Below are 24,625 nucleotides of genomic sequence, written 5' to 3'. Positions count from 1 at the left end.
TACGATTAGATTTGAACTTAAATGGTTTGTTGCAACCGGTTTCCTCAAATGGTTTGAGTTACCCTAACCTTTTGTTTTTCACAGTGTATATATCTATATATCTTCCCTTTCTATTTATAACAACAGATCATCTATCACTCTATCATAACAAATTGCACTTTAACAATATAGTTGTTGTTAACATCAAAAATAAACATTTACAAAGTTTTTATTTTTAATTTTTTACAATTTTGCTTCCTGTTACATGCACTTTTTTTCCACAAACACTGACCCTGCTCGGTAACACCTTTGGGAGTTCAAGTCTGTGTCTAAACTTGAGTTTAAATGTGGGTATTAGTTGTGGTACACTTATCTAAAAGATACACAAACTCAGTCTCTGCCTTTTGTTAGCATCAACAGTCAAAGCGCTACCATCCGCCCCCATACTATTACAGTCTCTTCTGAGAGCTGAATATTACACACCGGGCTTAAGATAATCTCATGCAGTCTGTTTTGTAGCACAATTCACATTTTTCTTTTTCCTTTTTTTTCCTGTGGCTGATGAGATCAGGAGTCTCACAATGTAGTTTCAGGGTTTAATTCAGGTACCTGCGGCTATTGACTTGATTCAGGTGGGCTACCTGCTGCATTCATCCGCTGCATAGATTGAATTTTATCATAACTGCAAAATTTCGCCGTTTAGATATTGGGTTTCAGCATCGCAGCACAATGCTGTTTATTCGATGGCGTGGCAAGGCAGAATTACACGACGTAGCTTGAGGCAGCACCCAGACTCTGAAGATTTACTTTAAACTGCTGTTTTTTTCACTCCCTGTTATGACGGCGTTATCTTTTGCCGATAATGGGAAGTGCTTTACTGTAGGTCTAAAATCTGTCTGTTGTCTCTGTTTTTCCCCGCAGGACCTCGGTGGGCCTCTTGGAATCTTGGTGTGTTTATTTGTATCCGCTGTGCCGGAATACACCGGAACCTGGGAGTGCATATATCACGCGTCAAATCCGTCAACCTAGACCAATGGACCCCCGAGCAGATACAAGTACGTGTGTTATCATGTAACACTTCACTGTGCACAGGACGTTTGGGCCTGTTAATGGCATAACTTTCATTGGATCAGTAATGCTATTTCACAGCAATTTATATTAGTTGATCACTTACACTATTATTCAACCTAAAAGTCTGTAAAGGTATATTGTTGAAAGTCTTTTATGATTACCAAGGCTAAATTGCAATGACAATGATGATTTAAATTTAATGATTTTAAATTTAATGATTTAAAAAAACAATTCATCAAAACTTTATAATCATGTTGTTTTACGTTACATGTGAAAAAAAACTTAATCCCAATATATTTGAAAGTCATTTACCCTTGTGATGACATAGATGGATATTTACCTTCACTGCTCCAGCCTTCAGTGTCGCATAATTAGAAATTAATTTAATATGTTGATTATTGCTCAAGGAACATTTGTTCTTATTATCATATTTGAAAGCAACGGTGCTGGTTAATATATTGGTTGAGAAGTTCAAGCACTGTATATTTTGAAAATGTACATATTGGCTGAGTATTACAAGTTACAAGTGGAAACATTTCACTATGCTACTGTAAAGAAGGATCAAATTGATGGTAAAAAGCAGCAATCGTGTTTGCCAGTGTTTTACTAATAAATACAGTGCAAACTGTAAAAGAAATGTAGAATTTTGGGGTAAACTACAATATTTCAATAATTTATAGTGTTAATACAACACTTTTTTTGGAGAGATGTACACATTGCGTTTGTTACACAGACAAAAATACAACAAAAAGCATATGGTGACAAGAAAGTCATATAATGTACCAATGCTCATATCAGACAACTTTTTCCATAAACAGATAAAGTCAGAATTATTAGCCCCCCTTTGAATTTTTTTTTTTTAAATTTCCCAAATGATGTTAAACAGAGCCAAGAATTTTATTTGCAATACGTCTGATAATATTTATTTCTTCTGGAGAAAGTCTTATTTGTTTTATTTCGGCTAGAATAAAAGCAGTTTTCATTTTTTTTAAACGTCATTTTAAGGTCAAAATGATTAGCCCTTTTAAGCTTTATTTTTATTCGATAGTCAACAGAACAAACCTGCTTTATACAATAACTCACCTAATCACCCTATCCTGCCTAGTTAACCTAATTAACCTAGTTAAGCCTTTAAATGTCACTTTAAGCTGTATAGAATTGTCTTGAAAAATATCTAGTCAAATATTATGTACTGTCAACATGGCAAAGATAAAATAAATCAGTTTTTAGAGATGAGTTATTAAAACTGTTATGTTTAGAAATGTGCTAAAAACATATTCTCTCTGTTAAACAGAAATTGGGGGAAAAATAAGCAGGGGGCCTAATAATTCTGACTTCAACTATATATATAGTCAGATGCCCGTTTGCTGCACATCTTCACCGCGTTCATTGGACACTATTAAGTGTCACACCTTCACCGGCTACGCACTACACGATTTCTGCATGCTTCAAAATTAATTTACAAAATATGTCACAGCATCTACGCTTTGCAGAGGAAAGCAACCAATCACATTACTTTTTCAGGGTTGCTTTAATGTGATTGGCTAGCATCTGCTCTAGGGTATTTACATGGAGCGATCTAACTGGCATTTTTTTGAGTATTTAAAGTTCACTCAAAGTTCATGTGAATCTTTGACGCTGACATATGAAAAATAAAATTTCAAAAATGATAATAACTCGAGGGCAGTTTAATACAGTGAACTGCCTTTGTGTATAAAGCAGCAATGGAGTTCAAGTCAAACCACGTGATCTACGCAGCACAACTAGTCGACGTCAATCCAAAAAAAAAAGGAAAAAAAAGCCAAAAGTCAATTAGTCGACTAGTCTTTGCAAAGGTTAGTACTCAGAGCTGACATCAAAATGCTCATCCTGACATGAATATCTCGTTTGCATCCATTGAGTTGCCAACATGTGATTGGCTGACTGCATATTTCTTTATTCAACATTTAACTGGATATACGAAGTAAAAAAAAATCCACTCATTGTAAGTGAGGTTTTATTAAATGTACAAGCCTTAAAGTGTTAAAGAAAATAATGAGCAACATGTTTTTTTCATATTTGTGGTCAGGCAAGTAAAAAGCTGAACTAGCATTAAAAATAAAACCTTCCTGAAGGCATATGATCTGTTTATCTGATGTAGTGAGTGATTGCTCAAATAACCTTCACTCCTATTGCAGGTGTACATTTGTGTGTGTGTGTGTGTGTGTGTGTGTGACCATATCTGTGTGTCTCTCTCTGTGTTGTGCTATAAAGAGCAGTGTGGCTTGAAAGATTTATGAGTTTTTAAGCAATCAAAAGGGACTCTTGCATCTCCCCTTCGCATATTAATTGTCGTCTGGATGGATAATTAATTCCTGATGGGTAATTACTTGTCTGTATTTCAGCATCCACTCTTCCTTCAGTCTGATCCATCATCCTCATATTAATTTGTCTCTGACAGGCTTAGACGGACGTGACATTGAACTGATAACGCAAATATGCATCGTTTGTATATGTTCGAAACAGTTGTGTACAGGATTACATGGTTAATTAGGAATCAGGGCAGTGGACTCGCACAGGCAGCTGAGCTTGTTCTTTTAAGCCTGTTTTAGGTGAAAGGTCATGCATTTTAACACTGCTTTTTATTAGGAGGTTAGGAATTTGGGATGTGTGGAATGAATCATGGTCTAAATATTTTGTGCTGTCACTCCTGTTGCCCTGGTGATTGTTAACGCAGCAACCAATCAGACTCCACTGCCTCATAGGATGAATGAGGTCGTTCTTTTTCAAGAGGTCATTGCAGGATTTTGACATTGAGAAGAGATCATTGTAGCTTTTTTAGGGGTTCAAGCAGCATAATAAATACATTTGCTTTCTCAGTTCATTTGTTTTGTGCTGTTTAAACACAACAAAGATGCACCAGTTTCAGAGTTTACTCTAAATTTAATCTGTAGTATATAAAGTGATGTTGATGGCATGGTGGCTTAGTGATTAGCACTGTCTCCTCACAGCAAAAAGGTTGCTGGTTCGAGTCCCATATGGACCAGTTGGCATTTCTGGGTGGAGTTTGCATGTTCTCCCTGTGTTCGTGCTACTGTTTCTCCCACAGTCTAAAGACATGCACTTTATGTAAATTAAATAAACTAAATCGTCCATAGTGTATGAGTGTGAGTATGAATTAGTGTGTAAGGGTGTTTCCTAGTACTGGGGCATCTACTGTGTAAAATATATGCCGGAAAAGTTGGTGGTTTATTCTGCTGTGGCAACCTCTGAAATAGAAACAGAGCTGAAGGAAAATTAATTAATATATATAGTAACCACATGCAAAGGACCATTTCTTTTTACATTTAAAAATATATGCAACAGAGACCAGCCAGCGAAGTGCTATGCAGGTAAACCTCACTCCTCTGACCTCAAAAGGTGCTCTAGCGACTCTCATACAAAGCAACTCTCATACAAAGAGTTACCGGTTCGATCCCAGTTCAGAGCAGGCTGGATGCAGTAGGACCAGTTGGATATATATATATATATATATATATATATATATATATATATATATATATATATATATATATATATATATATATATATATATATATATATATATATTTATTTATTTATTTATTTATTTATTTATTTATTTTTTTTTTTATTATTTTTATTATTATTTTTTTAAGTATAAAGAAATGTACTCATGCAATTTATTTTTCTTAATTAATAAAGAAGAAATTATTGATTCGATTGAAATTATTACTTTCTTTTTAAATTAATGTTATTCATGTTTCATGCGGTTTGTAATATAGCACTCATATATAAATTATGAAAAAGTATTACCATAAACATAGTATTTTGTGACGCCATGAATCAAACAATATGAAACAATAGACTTTTATTTTGACCATGCGATATATATCTTCATATTGCACAGCCCTGATTAAAACTAACGCTGTGTCCCAATTCACATGCTGATACTACGCCCTAAAAGTATGTTTTTTTTTTTTTTGTTTGGTGAAGGAAAAGTGTATATACATTTGTGTAACAGAAGAGTATACAAGCTTTGGGATGTACTACTTCCTCGTCAACAGATCATTATGTTGCTTAGTTACATCCTCTGTCAATCATCTCTCGACACAATCATCTCATTATCCACATTTTTTCATATTAAATTACCTACCTTATAGGAGAAGCAGCAGCAGGATAATCTGACATTCGCGAGTCTTTCATGCAGAGAAAATTCCTCAGGTCTTTGGATATTTATGCATTCATAAGTTAACGTCTAATCATATCTTGATATAAGTTCACGTTGTTGCAGATGAAATGTAATATGAGAAATGGGATTTAAATATTTTCCAGTTGGCTAGATATTAATTAATAGTCATTTAAACAACTTTACCTAAGCCTCTCTACATGACGGTTGGTATCGTGTGTCCTCCATGTCTGTAGTTTATTTACACTTTTTACCCAACTTTGTATTTCTAATCAAATTCACGTCCAACGCACAATGTATTGTGGGCAAAATTAGCGGTCAGAGTATGGACGGTTCTACACTTTGATTTTTAATGGAATTAGTAAACCATCAGGGAACCTTTTGCATACTCTTTTCAACTTACTATGCTTTGGGACAGACTAGTTTTATTTTCAAATACTATTTAGAATGGATAGTATACGAATTGGGATGCAGCATGAGGTCATAAAGCTATTTTGTTTTTGCTTGGATCAATGATGGAGCTATACTTGACCCATCATCTTAGCAGCATATAAAACAAAAACAGTTCCTTAAAAAAATTAAATTTATTGTTTTGTCGTTATAAACAAATGCAAAGTTAACATATGGAACTGTGTGTTTTTCACTCAGTGTGCACATTTTCTAAAGACAATGTCACCTGCAGTGGAAAATGCCCTCTGGCTATAGGGACAGAGGTTCTAGGAACAGCCAGCTATAACTGTCCGGCAAAATGGGCTCATGAAGGAATAGTATTACGGCGAATAATTCCTGGCTGTAAATCTATAGAAAGCTCTGTCTTTTCCTTGTTGGGTGAGCATATTTGTTCAGTTCTTTTCAATGAAGGCACCATGTTGTTCAGAATGCCAGCAGCATGACAAGGCGCTGATCGTCTGTTCAAGCCCTTAGTGTGCTGTGTTTTTTAAAGCACAGAGTTCAGTTGGAAAATGAGTTAAACGCAGCCCTGAGTGTTTTTGGAAGAAGGCTGGTGTTTTCAGCTATGCAAAAACACAGCATGATCATTAGTATATTTCAATGATCTGGTCCAGCATATGCTTGACTGTAGATGCACTGAGAACATTATATTTCACTCACTTAAAGCTCTTCTATTTTACAAATATACCTTTTTATTGCTGTGACAAATTATTTAGTTTTTAATACCAAACCGTTGTTTACTGAAAGATTCAATATGAATTTGTGAATTGTTACACTTATTAATTTATTTCATTTTATTTGGTCATTCCTAGTGTTACCACCTCTTTGATGTTAGTCTAAAAGGGATAACATTTAAGATGTGGCAGTTTTACCATGTGATGGTGGAAGCAAAAAGGCATCAACGAATATGCCAACAAAAGTGATTTCATTACAAAAAGTGTAAACCATGCAAAATACCCAAAATATATATAGAATTAATATTTACAATAATAATAAAAAAATAGAGAAAAAGAAGCAAGTTTAAAAAGAAAGTATCAAACAAAAATATGAGGAGTAAGGGGTAAGAGTAAGGGGACACTAGTGACGCCAAACCAAAGAAAGAAATTAAAGTTCAAGTGTAACCTCTTGCGTTGCTACAAACTACTATGAAACAAAAATAAAAGAAGACTTAGGCCGTACTCACACTAGGTACAGTTGCCTCGAACCGGGCCAAAGCTCGCTTGTTCCCCCTCCCGTCTTCCCCCCCCCGGCCCGCGCTCACACAATATCGGGCCTCGGCACGCTTACGTCATCGCTGCTGCTCTGTTCTGTGAGAAGCGCTCTCTATGGCAAGCCTTTTTAGCATTTAAATCTTTGTTCTGACTCCATAAATATATTTAGAGATATCTCTATCTATATTTTGACTAGTCATAATAATAATTCCACTACTCAGAATGACAATTAGAGATATCTGCAATTACAATTGTACGAAATCAGATTGGAGATATCTGCAAATATATTATGACTAGTCATATTCCTCCATTGACTTCCATTGAAAAATATTTGCAGATATCTCTAAATGAGTTTTGATTAGTCACAATTGTAATTAGAGATATCTCCAAATGAATTTTGACTAGTAACAATTGTAATTAGAGATATCTCTAACTGAGTATTTACTAGTCATAATACATTTGGAGATATCTTTAATTCGTCATATTTAGAGATATTAACAAATATATTTGAAGATATCTCTAATTAATTTACTAATAGTCGAATTACAGTTGTAGATATCTTGAATTGGATTTTTGACTAGTCAAAATTCATTTGGAGATATCTCTAATTACAATTGTGACTAGTCAAAACTTATTTAGAGATATCTGCAAATATTTTTCAATGGAAGTCAATGGAGGAATATGACTAGTCAGTCATAATATATTTACAGATATCTCCAATCTGAATAGTCGAATTATAATTATGACTAGTCAAAATATAATTAGAGATATATTTAAATATATTTATGGATAGTCAGAACAAGGTTTAAATGCTAAAACGGCTTGCCATACGCTCTCACCCAGTAGCACAGTGGAGATTTCTCTAGTTATATCGTTTCAGTCGTTTGTTATGCAGTGACATGCAGTCAAATATTTCGCCAAACAGTCCTTAGGGATGCGAGGACGCGCAGTCAGATATTTCACCGGACAGATCCGCCACTTTTGGCGCTCATAAACAATCATAAAGCTCTCGTGCTGCAGGAATGAGGAGATCTGCTGAAGGCGCGCAGCTGACGTGCAGTGAGGAGTTTGCGTCTTTAATAAACTAGGACAGATCACTTTGCGTTCAGTGATTTGCGATCACTGAACAGTAAGAATGATTAATAAATCCATATAAAACAGCATCTTAAAAGTCACGTCTCGCTTTCAGTTTCGGGCTTTGGCGCGTTTTGCACTCAAAGCCCAAGTGATCCGCGCTATGGCACACCTCTTCCAACCGGGCCAGGGCCGGCCACGTGAACCGTGCTTGAGCCCGATTCAGCGCACTCACACTTCTCAAACGATCCGGGAAACGGGCCTGGGCACAGTACGGATGGCATAGTGTGAGTAAGCCCTTAGGTGCTGCACCATATTCTTCCCTATTCTCAGCTATTGGATAAATATAACAAAAGATGGCACTCAACTCTTACCTGGTGTGTCTAACATCAAGTTACCTACTTGTTTGCAAGATGGAAGTCATGCAACATCTTCCCTATCCACCTTTATTCACTGAAAATACAAACAATATACGTCTACTGACATAACACTAGATCATAGGTCTCAAACTCCTGGAGGGCCGCAGCTCTGCACAGTTTTGCTCCAACCCTGACAAACACACTTGATCCAACTAATGAAGGTGTTCATGACCCTTTTGAGTACCTTGATTATTTGGATCAGCTTTGTTTAATAGGGCTGGAGCAAAACTGTGCAGAGCAGTGGCCCTCCAGGAATTGCGTTTGAGACCTATACACTAGATATTTACTGAGTTTTGGTTTCACCATTTAAATGAATCATGAAATTATCCAGTTGTTTTCTGTTTTTCACCTGCTATCTCTTTGTTTTTCTCTCTTTCTCGGTTTAGAGTGTGCAGAGCATGGGCAACACCAAGGCAAGACAGCTGTATGAAGCTCATCTCCCAGAAAACTTCAGACGGCCGCAAACTGACCAGTATCCTTCAATCTGCCTGTAATTCCAGTTGCACTACGCTGTAATGGCCTTTGACAGTTATTTGATAAAAGTCAACATCAACTTTCTATTGCGAGGCTGAGGTTGGTGTGTGGTACAGATATATGCTTGGTTGCCTGGCGAGAATTGACATGATTAAATTGATAAATCCCCTTTCTTGGCTCTAGAAAAGACTAACTGCGGATTTCTAATATGAAAAGAACTGTTGATTTGTGAGTTTGTGCTGTCATTTCTTGTTCTCTTTTCTTTCTGCTGCCAGATCCAAACAAACCATCAGAAATTGTTTCCAGCACAAGCTATTTTTCGAATGTAAGCAACCAGGAAGGGTTTAGGAAAAATAACTAGCAGTCTAATTTTCTGTCATAAAGGTAATTCTACACATTGGATTCTTAGTACAGTGATGTTCTTGTCAGTTTTGGTCAGTTGAGTTGTTTTGTTGGAGTGGTTACTTTTTGACAAATATTACTTGCCCTAAAATTAACAATTTACATTTAGTCACCCACCTCTTGTTCCAAACCTATATGAATTTCTTGATAACAGATAATGTCTATTTTTTGCCATGCTATGAAGTAAAGAAGACAAATAAATGAATTAAAATAATTATTATTATGTTAAGTAAGTAAAGTTACGTAAGTTAGATTGCAGTATTACCAAAAAATATATTTAAAAATGTTAAATATTGCTTAAAGAGACATGGATAAAGTCCAGTTATGAAGACCAAGCTTCAGTAGCCACTATTAATACAAGATGATCATTCAAAGGGGATCATTTCAGTAAATATATTGTTGCATCATTTCAAAGATGTTATCACTGATCCAGGTTAACATTTTATTTTTCTATAGTGTCAAATAGGCGACTTTTGAAGTGTTAAAGACCAAAACGACAAGGGGTTACTCTGGATCCAAATGTAAAACTTTGACCAAAAATCTCTTATTACTGGACAGTACGCTAGCTGACAAAAGTCTTGTCATCGATTCCAGTTGTAGAAGAAACAAATAATAACTTGACTTCTAGTTGATCATTTGGAAACGTGACAGATGGTCGATTTTTCGGATAAATCGTCTGTTGAACTGCATCCCAATCATCACAAATACTGCAGAAGACCCACTGGAACCCGCATGGACTCAATATTTTCATAGAAATCAGTCAAGTTTGGTGAAGGAAAAATCATGGTTTGGGTTTACATTTAGTATAGGGACATGCAAGAGATCAGCAGAGTGGATGATAACATCAACAACCTGAGGCATAAAGACATTTGTGCTGCCCATTACATTACAAACCACAGGAGAGGGCAAATTCTTCAGCAGGATAGCGCTCCTTTTTATACTTCAGCTTCCAAATCAAAGATACTGACAACAAAGAAGGTCAAGGTGCTACAGGATTGGCCAGCCCAGTCACCAGGCATGAACATTATTGAGCATGTTTAGGGTAAGATGCAGGAGGAAGCATTGAATATGATTCCATAGAATCTTGATGAATCTGGAAGTCCTGCAAGATCGCTTTCTTTGCTATTTCAGATGACTTTATTAATAAGTTATTTGAGTCATTTCAGAGATGTATGGATGCAGTCCTCCAAGCTCATGGGTGTCATACACAATATTTGTTATTTTCCCACTGCACCATGACTTTATATTCTATACTGTACATTATTTCTGTTAAGTGACAAGACTTTTGTCTAAATAAAGTCAGACCTTACAGTCCTAATTCAATAATTAAAAGTCAAGGCATAATCATGTTTTATTTTGGTAAAAAAAAAAAAACATAATCTAGAAGCCTTTGCCTTTTATATAATCCACTACTGATAGTAAATGATCACTGAGATGTCAAGTTATTATTTGTTGTTCCTAAAACTTGGTGACAAGTTAAAATTGGTGTAATCCACTACTTCCAGTTGTTTTTAACCATTTGATTTGCTTAAAAGAAAAAAAAGTATTATAGTTGGTGTTTGCCAAATTGGAACAGGTTGAGAGTGATTAAATAATGAAAGAGTTTTAATTTTTGATACAAACTGTTCTTTATGCTTACGTTTAAAGTGATGTCAGTTTACATTTGAATATGTAGTGTTTGATCAAAGAGCTACCTGCCCACATTGAGATTGCAAAGCATGCATACCATTTCCCATAATTCTATAAAGCATGCTTGTCACCCACTGTTCATAAAATTGGGTTAGGCAGTGCAAAGGCACCCCTGTGATTCTTGAGGGCATTTCTTGTACAGTATGTTTGAATACTGACTGAATTAATTTTCTTATCAGCAGTCAAAGCTAGCCTTACTGCATACACTTTCACCATACGTATTCATGCATGAATATTCTTTTTGTAGCCGGAGACACTTTATGTTCTCAAGATACTCGTATACATTCTGTTCCTTGAGGTATTTAGTTGAGTATGAAACAAGTGGGTTCCAAGTGCATTTCAGGTTCATGATCTTGTTCCAGGCTTAAAAAGATGGAAAGTACAACTGTATGTAAACTTTATTTTTTAGAAATGCACTTGATGCTGAACTGTCCATTTATATGATTTCACAAAACTAAAGTCAAACCTTTCATCTCTTTCTTTAGTTTTTCAAAATATGAAACTTTTAAACTTTAACTATCTTTTCTAAAATATTAAGGTTTTTTTTAAGCAATTTTATCTGACAGAACGGCATGAATATGCAGACACCTCCATTCTCTCAATAAGTTCTCTCATCCTTCCAATGGAGTTTGTTCTTCTGGGATCTAATCTGGGAACATGCTCAATGCAGCGAACACATTGCAAAAGCATTTCCTGCTTATGTAATTAAAATGTGAAAACAGTTTAATATAGGCTTCTCTGATACTGTGAATATTTCACTTACATTTTATTAAGACTAGATTATTATTTTATTTAACAAGCCAACACATAACTGACCAACAAGAGATACATTAAAATTAAGTTAAAAATTATAGCAAACAAAGTTTGTTTCAAAAAGATATTTTTTCCAAGAAAAATATACAAATTATATTTTTGTTTTTGCCCTTCCATTACTCAACTATATGTGTGGAGGATTTGTTTCGTGTTTTGGAAAATAAGAATTTAATGCATGCTTCATTGTAATTGTATCACAAATCTCAGTTATGTATTTGCTTTTTTTTTAATGTGTCATTATTTTAAAGATTATTTCTTAAGCATCTGATTTTTTCCTTGCTGCTGCAAATGATCATTTGATCCAAGTTCAGGTGAGAGACTGCTTAATTAGAAACCCATGGCACAGAAATATACATTTAGATTTCAAAGAAAATATCTTAATTTTAAAAAGGAATCATAAGTTTGATCCTATCCATGTGCTAAGGAATGCTTTTAAATAATCTAGTTATTAGTTGTCTGCAAGCCTCAGTGTTTATTGAGATTGAAAATTTTTTTTTTAAATTGAGATAAGAAATATCGTTATAGTGACATAACACTGACATAGTGACTTTCCTAAATAAAAATCGTGTGATCTGACCGGGGCTAAAGTTGACATGTACTTGCAAAGTTTCTTATAGTCCGTTAAATGTCTGTTAAAATATTGATAAGCACATTTTTTTAAGTACTACTAATATAAATAATAATAAATGATTTTTGAGCAAAATCAGCACATTCATTTGATTGCTGAAAAATCATGCGTCACTCTATACTATAGAAATGATGCTGAAAATTCACAGGAATAAGTGACGTTATAAAATCTGTCAAAATACTTTTGCAGTTGTAAAATTTCACAATGTTAGAGTGCCTTTTCCTGCATTTTTGACTTCTTAAAGACGCTGTATGACTGCAGATTAACCAACACGTCTCAATAAAGGAATTCTGCTTGTTTTAAGTCTCCTGGACTGGGTTCTCTCTCTTCACTCATTTATTATTTTCAACTAAAGCTTAGTAAGAGACTTCATTTAAAAGCTTAAAACAAGTCTAGATCCTTGGCTTTTAAACTGTCGTCTATATGCACATTTGAGAAATATCAGAACCAAACCAATTCAAGCTATTATACATTTAACTTGTCAGCTTGGTCACAAAAACCCAAACACCTTGTGTTTCCATCATGAATTAAATATAAAAAACCAGTTGGGAATTCCTGGTCTAATGTTGGAGAATGTGAGAGTTTGGCAGGCAGAAGCTTGTGTGACTTCACACCTCCGGCTGCAGAGATCCAGACAAAACAGCTGCTGTTTTCACCACCTTCACACATATAGCATATCTGAAAAAGGAACTACCTCAAAACCAAGTCCCAATGTCTCTCATTCCACTTGCCTCGGGTATCCTCCTCCATCCTATTTCACACCATCAGTCTAATTGGGTGTGTGTGGAGGCCGGGATAATTCCATATTCTTCTCATTGGCGCCTTCAGAAACCCTAATTGAATTTCCCTGGCATCCGTGGCCTGTTATCAGCGCTCCTGCGTTTGGTGTGGCTATGGAAATGGCTTCATTTGTATGCTGACCGATGAGGTACAATATTCTTAACCGTCAAAATGGATTAATCCGGACAGCAGAGGTGAGCTTCCTCCGCAAACCGGCTTTGATGGAATTTGCTTTATCACAGGTGCGCTTCCTTCAGATGGAAATGCGAATGTTTTGTGCTCTGTTCTGGGGGTCTTTCACTCCCTCGCCCTCTCTCACGTCCCACTTATCATCTCTTCCCTTGCGTGATCTCTCTAATGGAAAAGTTGGCTGTGTTAATATAAACGTCAGTTCGGCGAAGAGAGGAAATTTTACGTTTTTTTTCTCTTGTACTGCTCATTGAGGTACCTTCATTTGCTGGCTTTTTTTGCTGCATCTCTCATTTTTTCAGTTTTCTGTGTTTTAAACTCATTTTCTCTTTCCTATTTGTGCTGGTGATATTTTTTATGCATCATATTTCTATCCCTCTCTGTAACTTTTGCATCACGTTTTATATTAGTGTGATGCAACCAAGCATCTTTTCTTTTTTTTTAAGTTTATGCATGCACAAAACTACACATTTTCAAAATCGACTTGGCTTGGTGCCTTTAGCACTACTCTGCTGATCGGCTTAAGGAAGCCCTGCATAATTAGCTGTTCTTAAGGATTTTAATTAGCTGTTTAAGGTGTGTGCGTGATTAATGTTTAAGCTGAACTTTGCAGGAACACAGATCTCCAGGAACTGAATCAGGCTGATTTACATTGGTACTGTTTGGATTTAAAAATTGCAGATGGAGCACAGCAGAGAAGAAATGCCAGTGTTTTAACAATTTTTAAAAGGAAACGTGTTAAAGCATATTAACTACTTTTACGCATTAATAATTTTTTCAAGATGGGACTTTTTAAATTGACTAACAGCTTAAGTACATCTATCATATATCAACACAAATATATCAAGACACAAATACTTTTTTTTTTTTCATACAATTGGAATGTGTCCTGTTTAATTTTATGAAAAAGGAATCATTATTATTATTTTTTTTTTTACTTTTCTAAGTTTCCACTAGAATGGTAAAACTATACAGTGTGGAAGTATTTAATTTGTCACTATTTATTTCAGAAAACACATTTATAAAGCTGCTGTTGACTTACAATTGATATATATGAAAAATTAAGTTATGTATAATGACATGACAAGGGAAAAAGTTTTAAATACATGAAGAAAGGGATGTGTAAAAATTTTATATGTTTATGTTTGTATTATTTCGATTTTTACGAAATCTGGTTCAGTTCCATGTCAACAGCTCCTTTGGAAATATTATTCCAAGGAAAAAATCAATTTAAAGCCTGCTGTACAACCTTAAAATATTCATTTTCATTTTTAAATCTTTATATTTTGCCACTATGTTTGACCCATCAGTGCTAAAGAATTTTTGACATCTAAGTTTTACAAAAGTAGACTCTTTACCTGATTTTAATAGACTTCATCTACAAGTTAATTTGACATAACACCAAAATGGGCATCTTGTCTCTAAAACATGCTATATATTAGATTTGTTAGTGGTGTAACAGGTCACAAATCTTTTGGTTTGGATCACACTACAGTTTTTGAGTCACGAATCGGACCATTTTTCGGATCAGCAAAAAAATAGGAGACAAATGTCATTTGCTTACCATTTATACATATTTATTCGATCAAACACAAATTTGAATGCAGCTCTTTGAAGGATTAATATACATATGCAAATCATTTATCATTCATGTTGCGCAGGTTTCAGTTGAGATCACAATCTTTTAATGCTTAATTGTGCAGGTTTACACTGAATGCATTAATGTAGGCTAAACAAACAGTGGCAGAAAACACCTTGAATTAATAACCTAAGAAAGCATTTTGGTCCCACCACAACTTTTTCTGTCATTATTAGATTTTACAGTGAAGCCAAAATGCTTTCATACACGTGATTTGAATGACACGGGAGGTGATCTTTCTGCAATTGTTAAAAAAGTTGGATTAAAGGGTCATGACACCCCCCACTTTCGGTTAAAGTCTACTTCAGAATTTTTTCAAAAGATGCATGATTAATGGGCGTGGAGCTCCACGAGCATAGGGCAGGAGTGGGCGTGGCCAGCAGGGGAGAAGGGGAGCGAACGACTGTTGTTGACAGTTAGCTCACGAAATGAGACACAAACCGTGAGGAGACGCATGAGTTTGTAGTTCACAAAGTTAAAATGCAAAGAAATAAACAGTAATTTAATGCCCTGCTACATTTGTTATTCGTAATTTCATATACGCATAACCACAATTTATATCATTATAAAGATAAGTGTGTTCATGTAAACACTGTAAATGAGGATTCTCCCTCGATCCCCTGGTCTAAATTAAAGATCTGAATGCAGACTCAGTGCAGCAGGTCTCCTGACCTGCCTATTTTAACTATTAGCCCTGCTGGTAATATAGAGGATTTAGGCAAACACAGCAGCACGGCGATGTGTCTAAACGTGAACAAACTCCTGATAAAAGTCAACGTCCGCCATTCTTCCAATTCTCGTACTGCTCTACCGACAAAAATGCTTGCAGCACACACACAGCTTTGCTGTATGATCGGCCCTGACAAGATCGCGGGGAAATAACATGCAACAAACCCCGTGGATCATGGAAATAGACACATACGAGTCTTCATGAACGGCTACTGCGTGCCGTGGGTCCGTGTCTCACAGCTTGCTTTAAACTGGCAGGACAGCCTTGCCTTCGGAAAGCACATGCTCTCATGAATAATTAAGCAGCCAGCTCTTCTCATAGGATAAGAAAACTCCGCTATGAATAATAATGAGAAACCGACGCGTCATCATTGCACTTGCAGTACTGCGCTACGTCGCCGATTTTGATCCAGTCCCAAAAATCATTTTAAACCCGGAAGCTGAAATTAGCTGACAAATTATCCATTTTTCCCCACAATTAAAGCTGACAGGTGCCAACATTGTCTTAACTGATGCTCAACACACACACATCTGTTAATATAAAAAAAAAAGTTCTCCAGGGTATCCTGAACCTTTAAGTTAAAAAAAGTTATTCATTAAAATTAACTGTGGGTTGAGATCAACGAATCAACTGTGATCTGTTACAACCCTAAGATTTGTTAAGAGTTATAATCATACTCTATTCATATGTTTGAAGTCAGTTGTTATAATATTTTTTACAATGTATTTTTTTTTAAAAAACTTAAAACAATAAACATTATTTTAATCAATTAACATCAGTATTGATGAGCATTAAAGACATCAACCTTCTGAAAGTTAGTTTTGTTCAGTTCTCTTTTTGTTCAGTCATTGTACTGTTTGAAATTCTTCTGAAATAGCTGTTGTGAGCGGCTGATCTTTTGTACTGAGGATGCTACAGGGTTTTTGTGGCTCACCCTTGCCTTTTTCTCTTTCTGCATTGTTTCTCTTCCTGCCACCTGCTTCTTCACCCTGATCCATATTTCATCAGATGCATTATTGTATTGTGATCACGGATTCATGAGAGTGTAAATCCAATAAAGCTGCATGAACCGGTTCTCCTTAGCATTTCACTGTCGCTGTATAAATTTGCGCTGTTAACAGGGAGTGAGAGTCAGAGAACGTGTGTTTTCATTTCTCTTTGGCCTTACTTTTTGTGTGTATTTCTGCCTGTGTTTGTTTGTGTGTGTGTTTGCCGTGGAAAGAAGAAGAAAAACCATACTTGGGCGGATTTAGAAAGTGAAGCTGTGTTTGTTTGATCTTGATTTTTGAAGTGTTTTTCTCTCTTTCGAATAGAGTTGAATTCAGTGCGTGGTCCAGGTGGAGTTTTGGCGCTCTTGTGTCTTTAATGAGGAGAGATAACAGGCAGTCGGAAAGGGCCCGGCCCTCTTACTGAAAGGGTTACGTTGTAGCTGAGCAAGATGCCAATTAAAGCCGTCTAGCCAAAGTGAGATTCGCCATCCAAAAAAAACAAAAGCAATGCATCAAGCTGGCCTTAGATAAACTTGAAAACAGTAATAAGACATGTCATTTAAAGAGCAACTGGAGTCAAAAGGAAAGTTTCATGGTTTTGTTATATGCGTTTTACTTTCTAAGTTTGTATTTCTGAGATATGACTATGTATAAAATGTCTTGTTTTAATAACACAAAAACTGTCATTCAAGTTATTTAATGGGATTTCACACTTATCATTGGTTTTTCACATTAGATTCTGTTATCTTTGTTTTTTTTTTTTTTTTAAATAAATGGTCTGTTTAGTCCTCTTTTTGTTTGCGACTAACACTAGGGCTAGCAATTATTGAGAATTGAGAAAATCTGTAATAGGGTCGTGCCGATGGCAGATAGACATCACAATGCTGAACCGGCATCGCGATCCTCCCCACCCGCCCCCATCACAGCTGCAACCTGCTCACCAAAAATCCACACGACCCCGTTTACACTAATACGCCTTAGTTAAAAAATGCCATTTTAGAATGAAAGCGATCCACGTCCACACTAGCATTTCATGTAGTATTTTTGAAAAGCCTTCCTTTCACACTAAATCGCTGAAAACACACATCACAAGACCACACACATACACACACACTCCATCTCAATATAGTTGTTGATATTTAATTAATCTTGTCTCTATTTAACGACTCTTTGGTCTTTTGAATCTATCAGGTAACGTGTTACAGCGTCAGTACACTGCTTCAATCATTGGCTTGTCGCTTGTACTTAGTATTTTTAGCGAAAACCTCAGATATTGTTGGCTGGTTACTGTTGGTTGTACACCTTTTTCACCAACCAAGTTTGTCGATGCCATTATAATGACACAGATCACTCTGCCTATTCATGCCAAAGGCCTGCGGGAAAAGTGATTGACAGGTGGTAATTTGTGTGTAACTTGTCTTATTTATTTATGATTTGGTTATGGGTAAAACAAAGACCATGTGGGTCAGGTGAAACTCCAGGCTACAAATAACTAATTGGTTATGAATTAATTAATTATTCATGAATAATTATTTACCTTTGCCTACGACAAAAATGCCATCGTCCATTGCGATGTTTCACATTAGACATCGTACGATGCCAAATTGTTTGACATCACCCAACCCTAATCTGTAATTGGCATGTACATCTTGTTATCAAAGCACAATTAAGTGGTACATCACTGCCAGTGGTGGAAAGAGTACTGAAAAAATCATACTCAAGTACAATTACTTGCCTAAAAAATGTAGTTTAAGTAGAGTAAAATTATCTGTTGTAAATAATACTCAAAATATGAGTAAAAAGTAGCCCTTTTAAAAGTACTCGAATAGTGAGTGTTACAATGTGTAAAACTGATGCATTTACATGTAATTTGTGGATGTGTGGTAACAAAACATTCTGTAGTGCTGTTAATTATTGTCCAGCAGGCACACAGCGTCATAAGACGTTAATATTAAGTTAGATTTAGGTTGTGATGTCAGGTGAGCAAATTCAATGTCTAGCCAGCGTCTAAGAACAACACTGTTTTGATGTCCAATAATTATGACAAATTATGTTGATATTTGGTTGATTTTAGGTTGTTAAAAAGTGACCAAAATCCAACATTGAGCCAACATCTTAAACCAATGTCATATTGACGTCAAATACTGACATTTATTCATAAAGTATGGCAACCTAATCCAACATCTTATAGTGGTAACATCCACACAACGTCAAGCTGTAACATCATTAGACGTTGATATTTGGTTGATTTTTGGTTGGACGTTGAATATTGAAGTCAGCCTGACGGTTCTGACGTCGATCCGATTTTCATTTCCAAACAAAATGCTACGTCACCACAATGCTGGGGTACAACGTCAATCTGACGTTATGTTGACATCTTGTGCCTGCTGGGTGTTTAAAACCATTATGGTCATCATACAGTAAAAGTCTGTCATCTTCTCATCAGTGACCTGCATCTAAACAGTCTCTGGGTCAATGCCTTTAAAAATTTTGAACATCTTCTTTTGCGATTTGATTGGACAGGAATTACTGGACTGATTTTTCTAATCTCCATAGACAGGAAAAAATAAGTAGTGACTGCAGGTTGAAGGAAAGTAGCGGAGTCAATGGACCGATACACCACTAAAAATGTATTCAATGGAGTGAAGAAGTACGAGTATAAAACTACTTAGTAAATTACAATTCCTGAGAAAAACTACTCAGTTACAGTAATTTCAGTATTTGTAATTAGTTACTTAACACCACTAATCACCACATAATGCGGACGATGGCCGCCCGAAACTTGCTCCATGGTACAGTTATTAACCTGGTTCTCAATGGTGTTTTTTAGACACCTCATCCTCGAATACCTGCCATGAGTATAACCGCACTCACCATCTGGGGGCAGTATAATCCCTCTCTTAGGAGAACTTACCAAAGTAAAGCCTGGTTTATACTTCTGCGTCAAGCCGGCCACGGCGAAGGGCTATGCGTCAGCGCCGTAGCATACGTGCGTGGCTGTGCATTTATACTTCTGCGCGCTGTCTCTGTTGGTCTGCATTAACACTTCCGAAACGCTAGTTGGTAGTGAGTTGTAAATGTTCCTCTGTGTCGAGTTTCTTCGCTGCTTTTTTGCTTTTCCTGAACACTTCCGGGATGTACAAGTGGCTCAAACTCGCTCATTTTGGGGCAGGAACTGGCGGACGTGCAACAACTTTAACTATGAGGTAAACACAAAACAAAACTTTCCATCCGGAGCTCCTTCACGGGACTCCACTCTTGTAAACAATCGCTTCATCAGGCTCGCACCATTCACGCGGCTCTCCGTCCCCCCCAGACTCGTCAGCGCTACCAAGCCGACCAATCACAGAGCTTACGCTACGCGTCGTTGCGACGTGTAGTTAAATTTTTTGAGAGGTGCACGTCAGCGACGGCCACGGCGAAGGGCTATGTGTCAGCGCCGTAGCATATGCCGACGTTTGACGCAGAAGTATAAATCAGCCTTAATCTAGCATTAGTGCCTGAAAGCTTCGCCCCTTTGGCTACATGAGCAAAGCAGTGGCTGTTTAACGGTTGAATAAGTGCATCATCCAGATCATTAAAGTGCACTTTTTAATTTATTTTATTTAAGTTTTTTTTAGAGTTTTCAGTGTGAACACACTATTTACAATATTTATACTATAAAATGGCGTAGAATAGTGCATACGTATGTGATTTGGGACGCACCTACTGAATTTATTTCATACACTTAACTGTTTGCGCCATCTGAAAGCGCATGCTGGAGATTTCCTAAAACTGTCTTTACAAACACAATGCACATAAAAATTGATTGTTTAAAAGCCCTAAAAAAACATAATTATAGGAACAAACCTAAAGGTACTCACTTTAGTGGTATATACTTTTTGCCAAAATTACTAAAACTATATTATATTCTTGGCTAAATATGCTCATTGTATGGAAGTACATGTGAAAACCTCACTAAGAGCCTATCAAATGTGTGAAGGAGTTAAAATGACACCAGAAGTTTCTTATGGATTTCCTTAAATTCCACTTATAGTCATACACGTATGAAGATCTGCTTTGAAGACATGCATTCCCAACTCCTGTATTGCCCATTCTTTACATTTTAAGGTTCTGTTTTTGCTTAATTTAGAGATATTTGGTTTCACTGCAGAGTTCTTATTTCAGTTGAAGTGCATCAAAGTTGACTTAAATGCAGGCTGAGACTAATGTTTTCAGTGCTTTCAACATCTCAAGATACATGCCAGCATTGATAAAAATAATTTGTGTTACTTTTAAATAAATTTTTTAATTTTCCTGAGCAGCGTTTCAGAGCCGTGGAGTTCTTCATCAGGGACAAGTACGAGAGGAAGAAGTACTATGACAAAAATTCTGTCAATGGAGCCATTGTGAGTATTAGCACACAGCATTGATCTGTTGTTATTCAGTAATATTTTGTGTCTATGTTTGTGTCTTTGTGTGTGGCTCTTATGGGTGGGAAGTTACTCTAACTGTAAACTAGTCTGTCCCAATGTCATTATACACTCACCAGCCACTTTATTAGTTACACCTTACTAGTACCGGGTTGGACCCCCTTTTGCCTTCAGAAATGACTTAATCCTTTATGGCATAAACTCAACAAGCTACTGGAAATTTTGCTCAGATTTTGTCTCTTTTGATTGATATGATGGTATCATGCAGTTGCTGCAGATTTGTTGGCTGCAAATCCATGATGCGAATCTCCCGTTCCTTTAAATCCCAAAGGTGCTCTATTAGATTGAGGTCTGGTGACTGTAGAGGCCATTTGAGTGCAGTGAACTTATTGTCATGTTCAAGAAACCGGTCTGAGATTATTCACGATTTATGACATGGCACGTTATCCTTCTGGAAGCAGTAATCAGAAGATGAGTACACTGTGGCCATAAAGTGGGCTGCGGCATTGACACGATGCTCAATTGGTTGATTGGCTGATTAGAAATTTGCATTAACAAACAGTTGGAGAGGTGTATTTTGTGGATGGTGAGTGTATATTCATATATTGTCTTTTTTCGAACAATTAGGTATTAACTGAAACATTGATATTTTTATCTGTTGGTCTATTTTTCATCCTTATTGTTAATCACTTAGAAAAGGCTTTGTTTTTTGTTTTGTTTTATTTTATTTTTTTCTGTCAGTCTGTCTGTCTCTTTTTGGTCAATATTTTTAATGATCTGTCACAAAAGCTTTTTTTTGTTTGTTTATTTATTAATGTTATGAGGTTTTATCAGCATTGTTGATTTATTACCATTATATATTTAGCTATATTTCATTTTTGACAGGAATGGAAACAATGCTGTGAGAGATAAAAGTACTGTTAGATAGATTGTGCTTTTTTTGTTTTGTTTTTTTGCTGTTTTTTTTTTTTACATTTTTTTTTTACATTTTTTTAAACTGTCATGATGTACTATCTTACTTTAATATAGCACATACCATTTTAAAGATGGTCAGTCTATCTGCTATCTAATTCATATAATTTTCTACAATTTCTGATTGAAGACTCTGGGTCTAAAGCAAACTGTCTGAAAGTGACAGTTCTCTGAGGCGATGCGCTGGACTGAAGTCAAGCAATCTGTGCAACAAAGATTGAAACTGATCTTGCAGATTTAGTTGCTTTCATGCGTTTAGCAAAGTTGCAGTTTTGATATTGTAATGCACTGCAGCATACTCAATTGGAACATTGCATAGTGTGCCAGTTAGAAAATCCATCTCTACTATTTACTCTAGTTCAGAAGTTTGCAACCTGTGGGCCGTGACTGTATGGCAGGGGGCTGCCAGCTGTTATTAATACACTGCAAAAAATGCTGGGTTACACACAATCTTTTTGTGTTGGGACACCATGAAGAAATTAAGTTAACGTATTCGTTTTTACAAGTGTATGTGGATTGAACATAAAACAATTCATTTGCCCCAAATGAAACCTCAAGAATTGTGTTGAAACTCATTTTAAATAAGTAAATGTGTGATCTGAATAAACAGCAAAACAGACAAACAGTCTTTTTAGTAAAGAAATAATAGTTTTAATGTACAGTGCTCAGCATAAATGAGAACACCCCATTTTGAAAATAAAAGATTTTTCATCCTTTTCTCAGTGAAATTGATAGTTTCTTAAATAATGTAGAAAAATATTCTCTTGTTGTCAGAACTAACATTAAATTAATTCAAAATGAATTGTAAATCAAAGCGAAAACAACATTATTTTGTTCACCCCTTTCTTGATTAAAGAATTTTTAGATTTGGACTAGAAACAAGACAAAAAGAGCAGGTGCAGCGTAGCACATGTTTCTCCATAGTGGAATTGGTTTATCATGCCTTTATGTTAGAAAGGCTCCAACACTTTCTGTTTTTAAGTCTAGTTTAAAAAACCTCTAATTATATTTACCACAGTGTGAAAGCTGTTATTTTATCTTATAAATTATTTTGAATATTATAATATTTTTTATCTTACTTTATTCACTGTTTTTATTTCATTTTATTATATGGCATAACATTCTGTTATTATTATTTTGATTTTAATTTGTATAAACTCATAGCTTTACAGCACTTAAGAAAGTGCTTTATAAATAGACTTTGACTCTCAGGTTGAGTGCAGTGCACACGCCACTATATAATTACAATCAACAAGGTCACATATATATTTGCTTAAATCTAACATGTATGTTGCACGGAAGCATTGGCAAAACTTTAGGTTTGTCGAAAAAAATTGATTCCACTCAGGTCTAATCTGAAAACTCTGCCTGTTTCCTGATTGCTCCGCTTTATTGCATCTTCTTATTTTTCTTGTCACTTTTTCTTAAAAAGTGTCAGCTTTATTTCTCCTGGTTTGGTGACCTGTCGTGTACATTTTTTTTTTCATTCAATTCGTCCTCAGTTTGTGCAAATGAATGTGTCATGAAATCCCCCAATTTCGGTTCAGGTTCGGTTCAGGTCTACCTTCGAATTTTTTCAAAAGATGCATCATAATGGGCGTGGAGCTCCACGAGCAAAGGGCAGGAGTGGGCATGGCCAGCAGGGAAGAAGGAGGGGAGTGAACAACTGTTGTCAGTTAGCTAACAAAATGAGACACAAACCGTGAGGAAATGCATAATTTTATAGTTTACAGAGTTAAAATGCAAAGTAAACAGTAATTGAATGCCCTTCTACATTTATTTAAAATTTTATAAACAGATGACCGCAATTTATATCATTATAAAGATAATCGTGTTCATATAAACACTATAAATGAGGACTTTTCTCTCAATCCCCGGGTCTGAATGCAGACTCAGTGCAGCAGGTCTCTTGCCCTGCCTGTTTTAACCATTAGCCTTGTTGATAATCTAGAGGATTTAGGCAAACACAGCAACACGGCGTTGTGTCTAAATGTGAACGAACTCCTGAAAAAAAGACAACGTCCGCCATTCTCCAATTTTCATACTGCTCTTTCCACAAAAATGCTTGCTGCACACAAACAGCTTTGCTGTATCGGCCCTGACAGTGTCGCGGGGGGAAACATGCAACAAACCCTGTGGATCATGGAAACAGACACATACGACCCTTCATGATCAGCTAAATACTTTGTGCCGTGGGTCCGTGTCTCGCAGCTTGGCACTGGCAGGTCTACCTTGCCTTCGAAGAGCTTGTGCAGTCATGAATAATTAAGAAGTCGGCTCTTCTCAGAGGATAAAAAAAAAACGCCTCTATGAAATATAATGAGAAACCGCGCTCATCTTTGCAAACCCGGAAGCTGAAATTAGCAGACGAAAGCTCAAAATTATACAGTTTTTCCCACAATTAAAGCTAACAGATGGTAACTTTGTCTTAACTGATGCTCAACACACACAAATCTGGTAAAAATGTTAAAAAAAAAAGTGCTCAAGGGTTTTGTGAACCTTTATTTCAGCACTTCCG

General features: G+C 36.0%; 1 protein-coding gene across 4 annotated transcripts in view; it reads left to right on the top strand.

Moving 5' to 3' along the window:
• The window catches only part of smap1 (small ArfGAP 1), a 254,410-nt gene that overhangs the window by 45,795 nt on the left and 183,990 nt on the right, over window positions 1–24,625 (top strand). For all 4 annotated transcript variants that reach the window (XM_021480670.2, XM_021480669.2, XM_021480668.2 and 1 more), the window contains 3 exon segments: window positions 901–1,034; window positions 8,777–8,862; window positions 21,036–21,111. In XM_021480670.2, the coding sequence (XP_021336345.1) occupies window positions 901–1,034; window positions 8,777–8,862; window positions 21,036–21,111 (296 nt within the window).

This window comes from Danio rerio, chromosome 13 (assembly GCF_049306965.1).
Source record: "Danio rerio strain Tuebingen ecotype United States chromosome 13, GRCz12tu, whole genome shotgun sequence".
In the NCBI taxonomy this organism is placed as follows: domain Eukaryota; kingdom Metazoa; phylum Chordata; class Actinopteri; order Cypriniformes; family Danionidae; genus Danio; species Danio rerio.
Note: the sequence above shows the minus strand (reverse complement) of the source record. Positions and strands in the feature narration are given on the sequence as shown.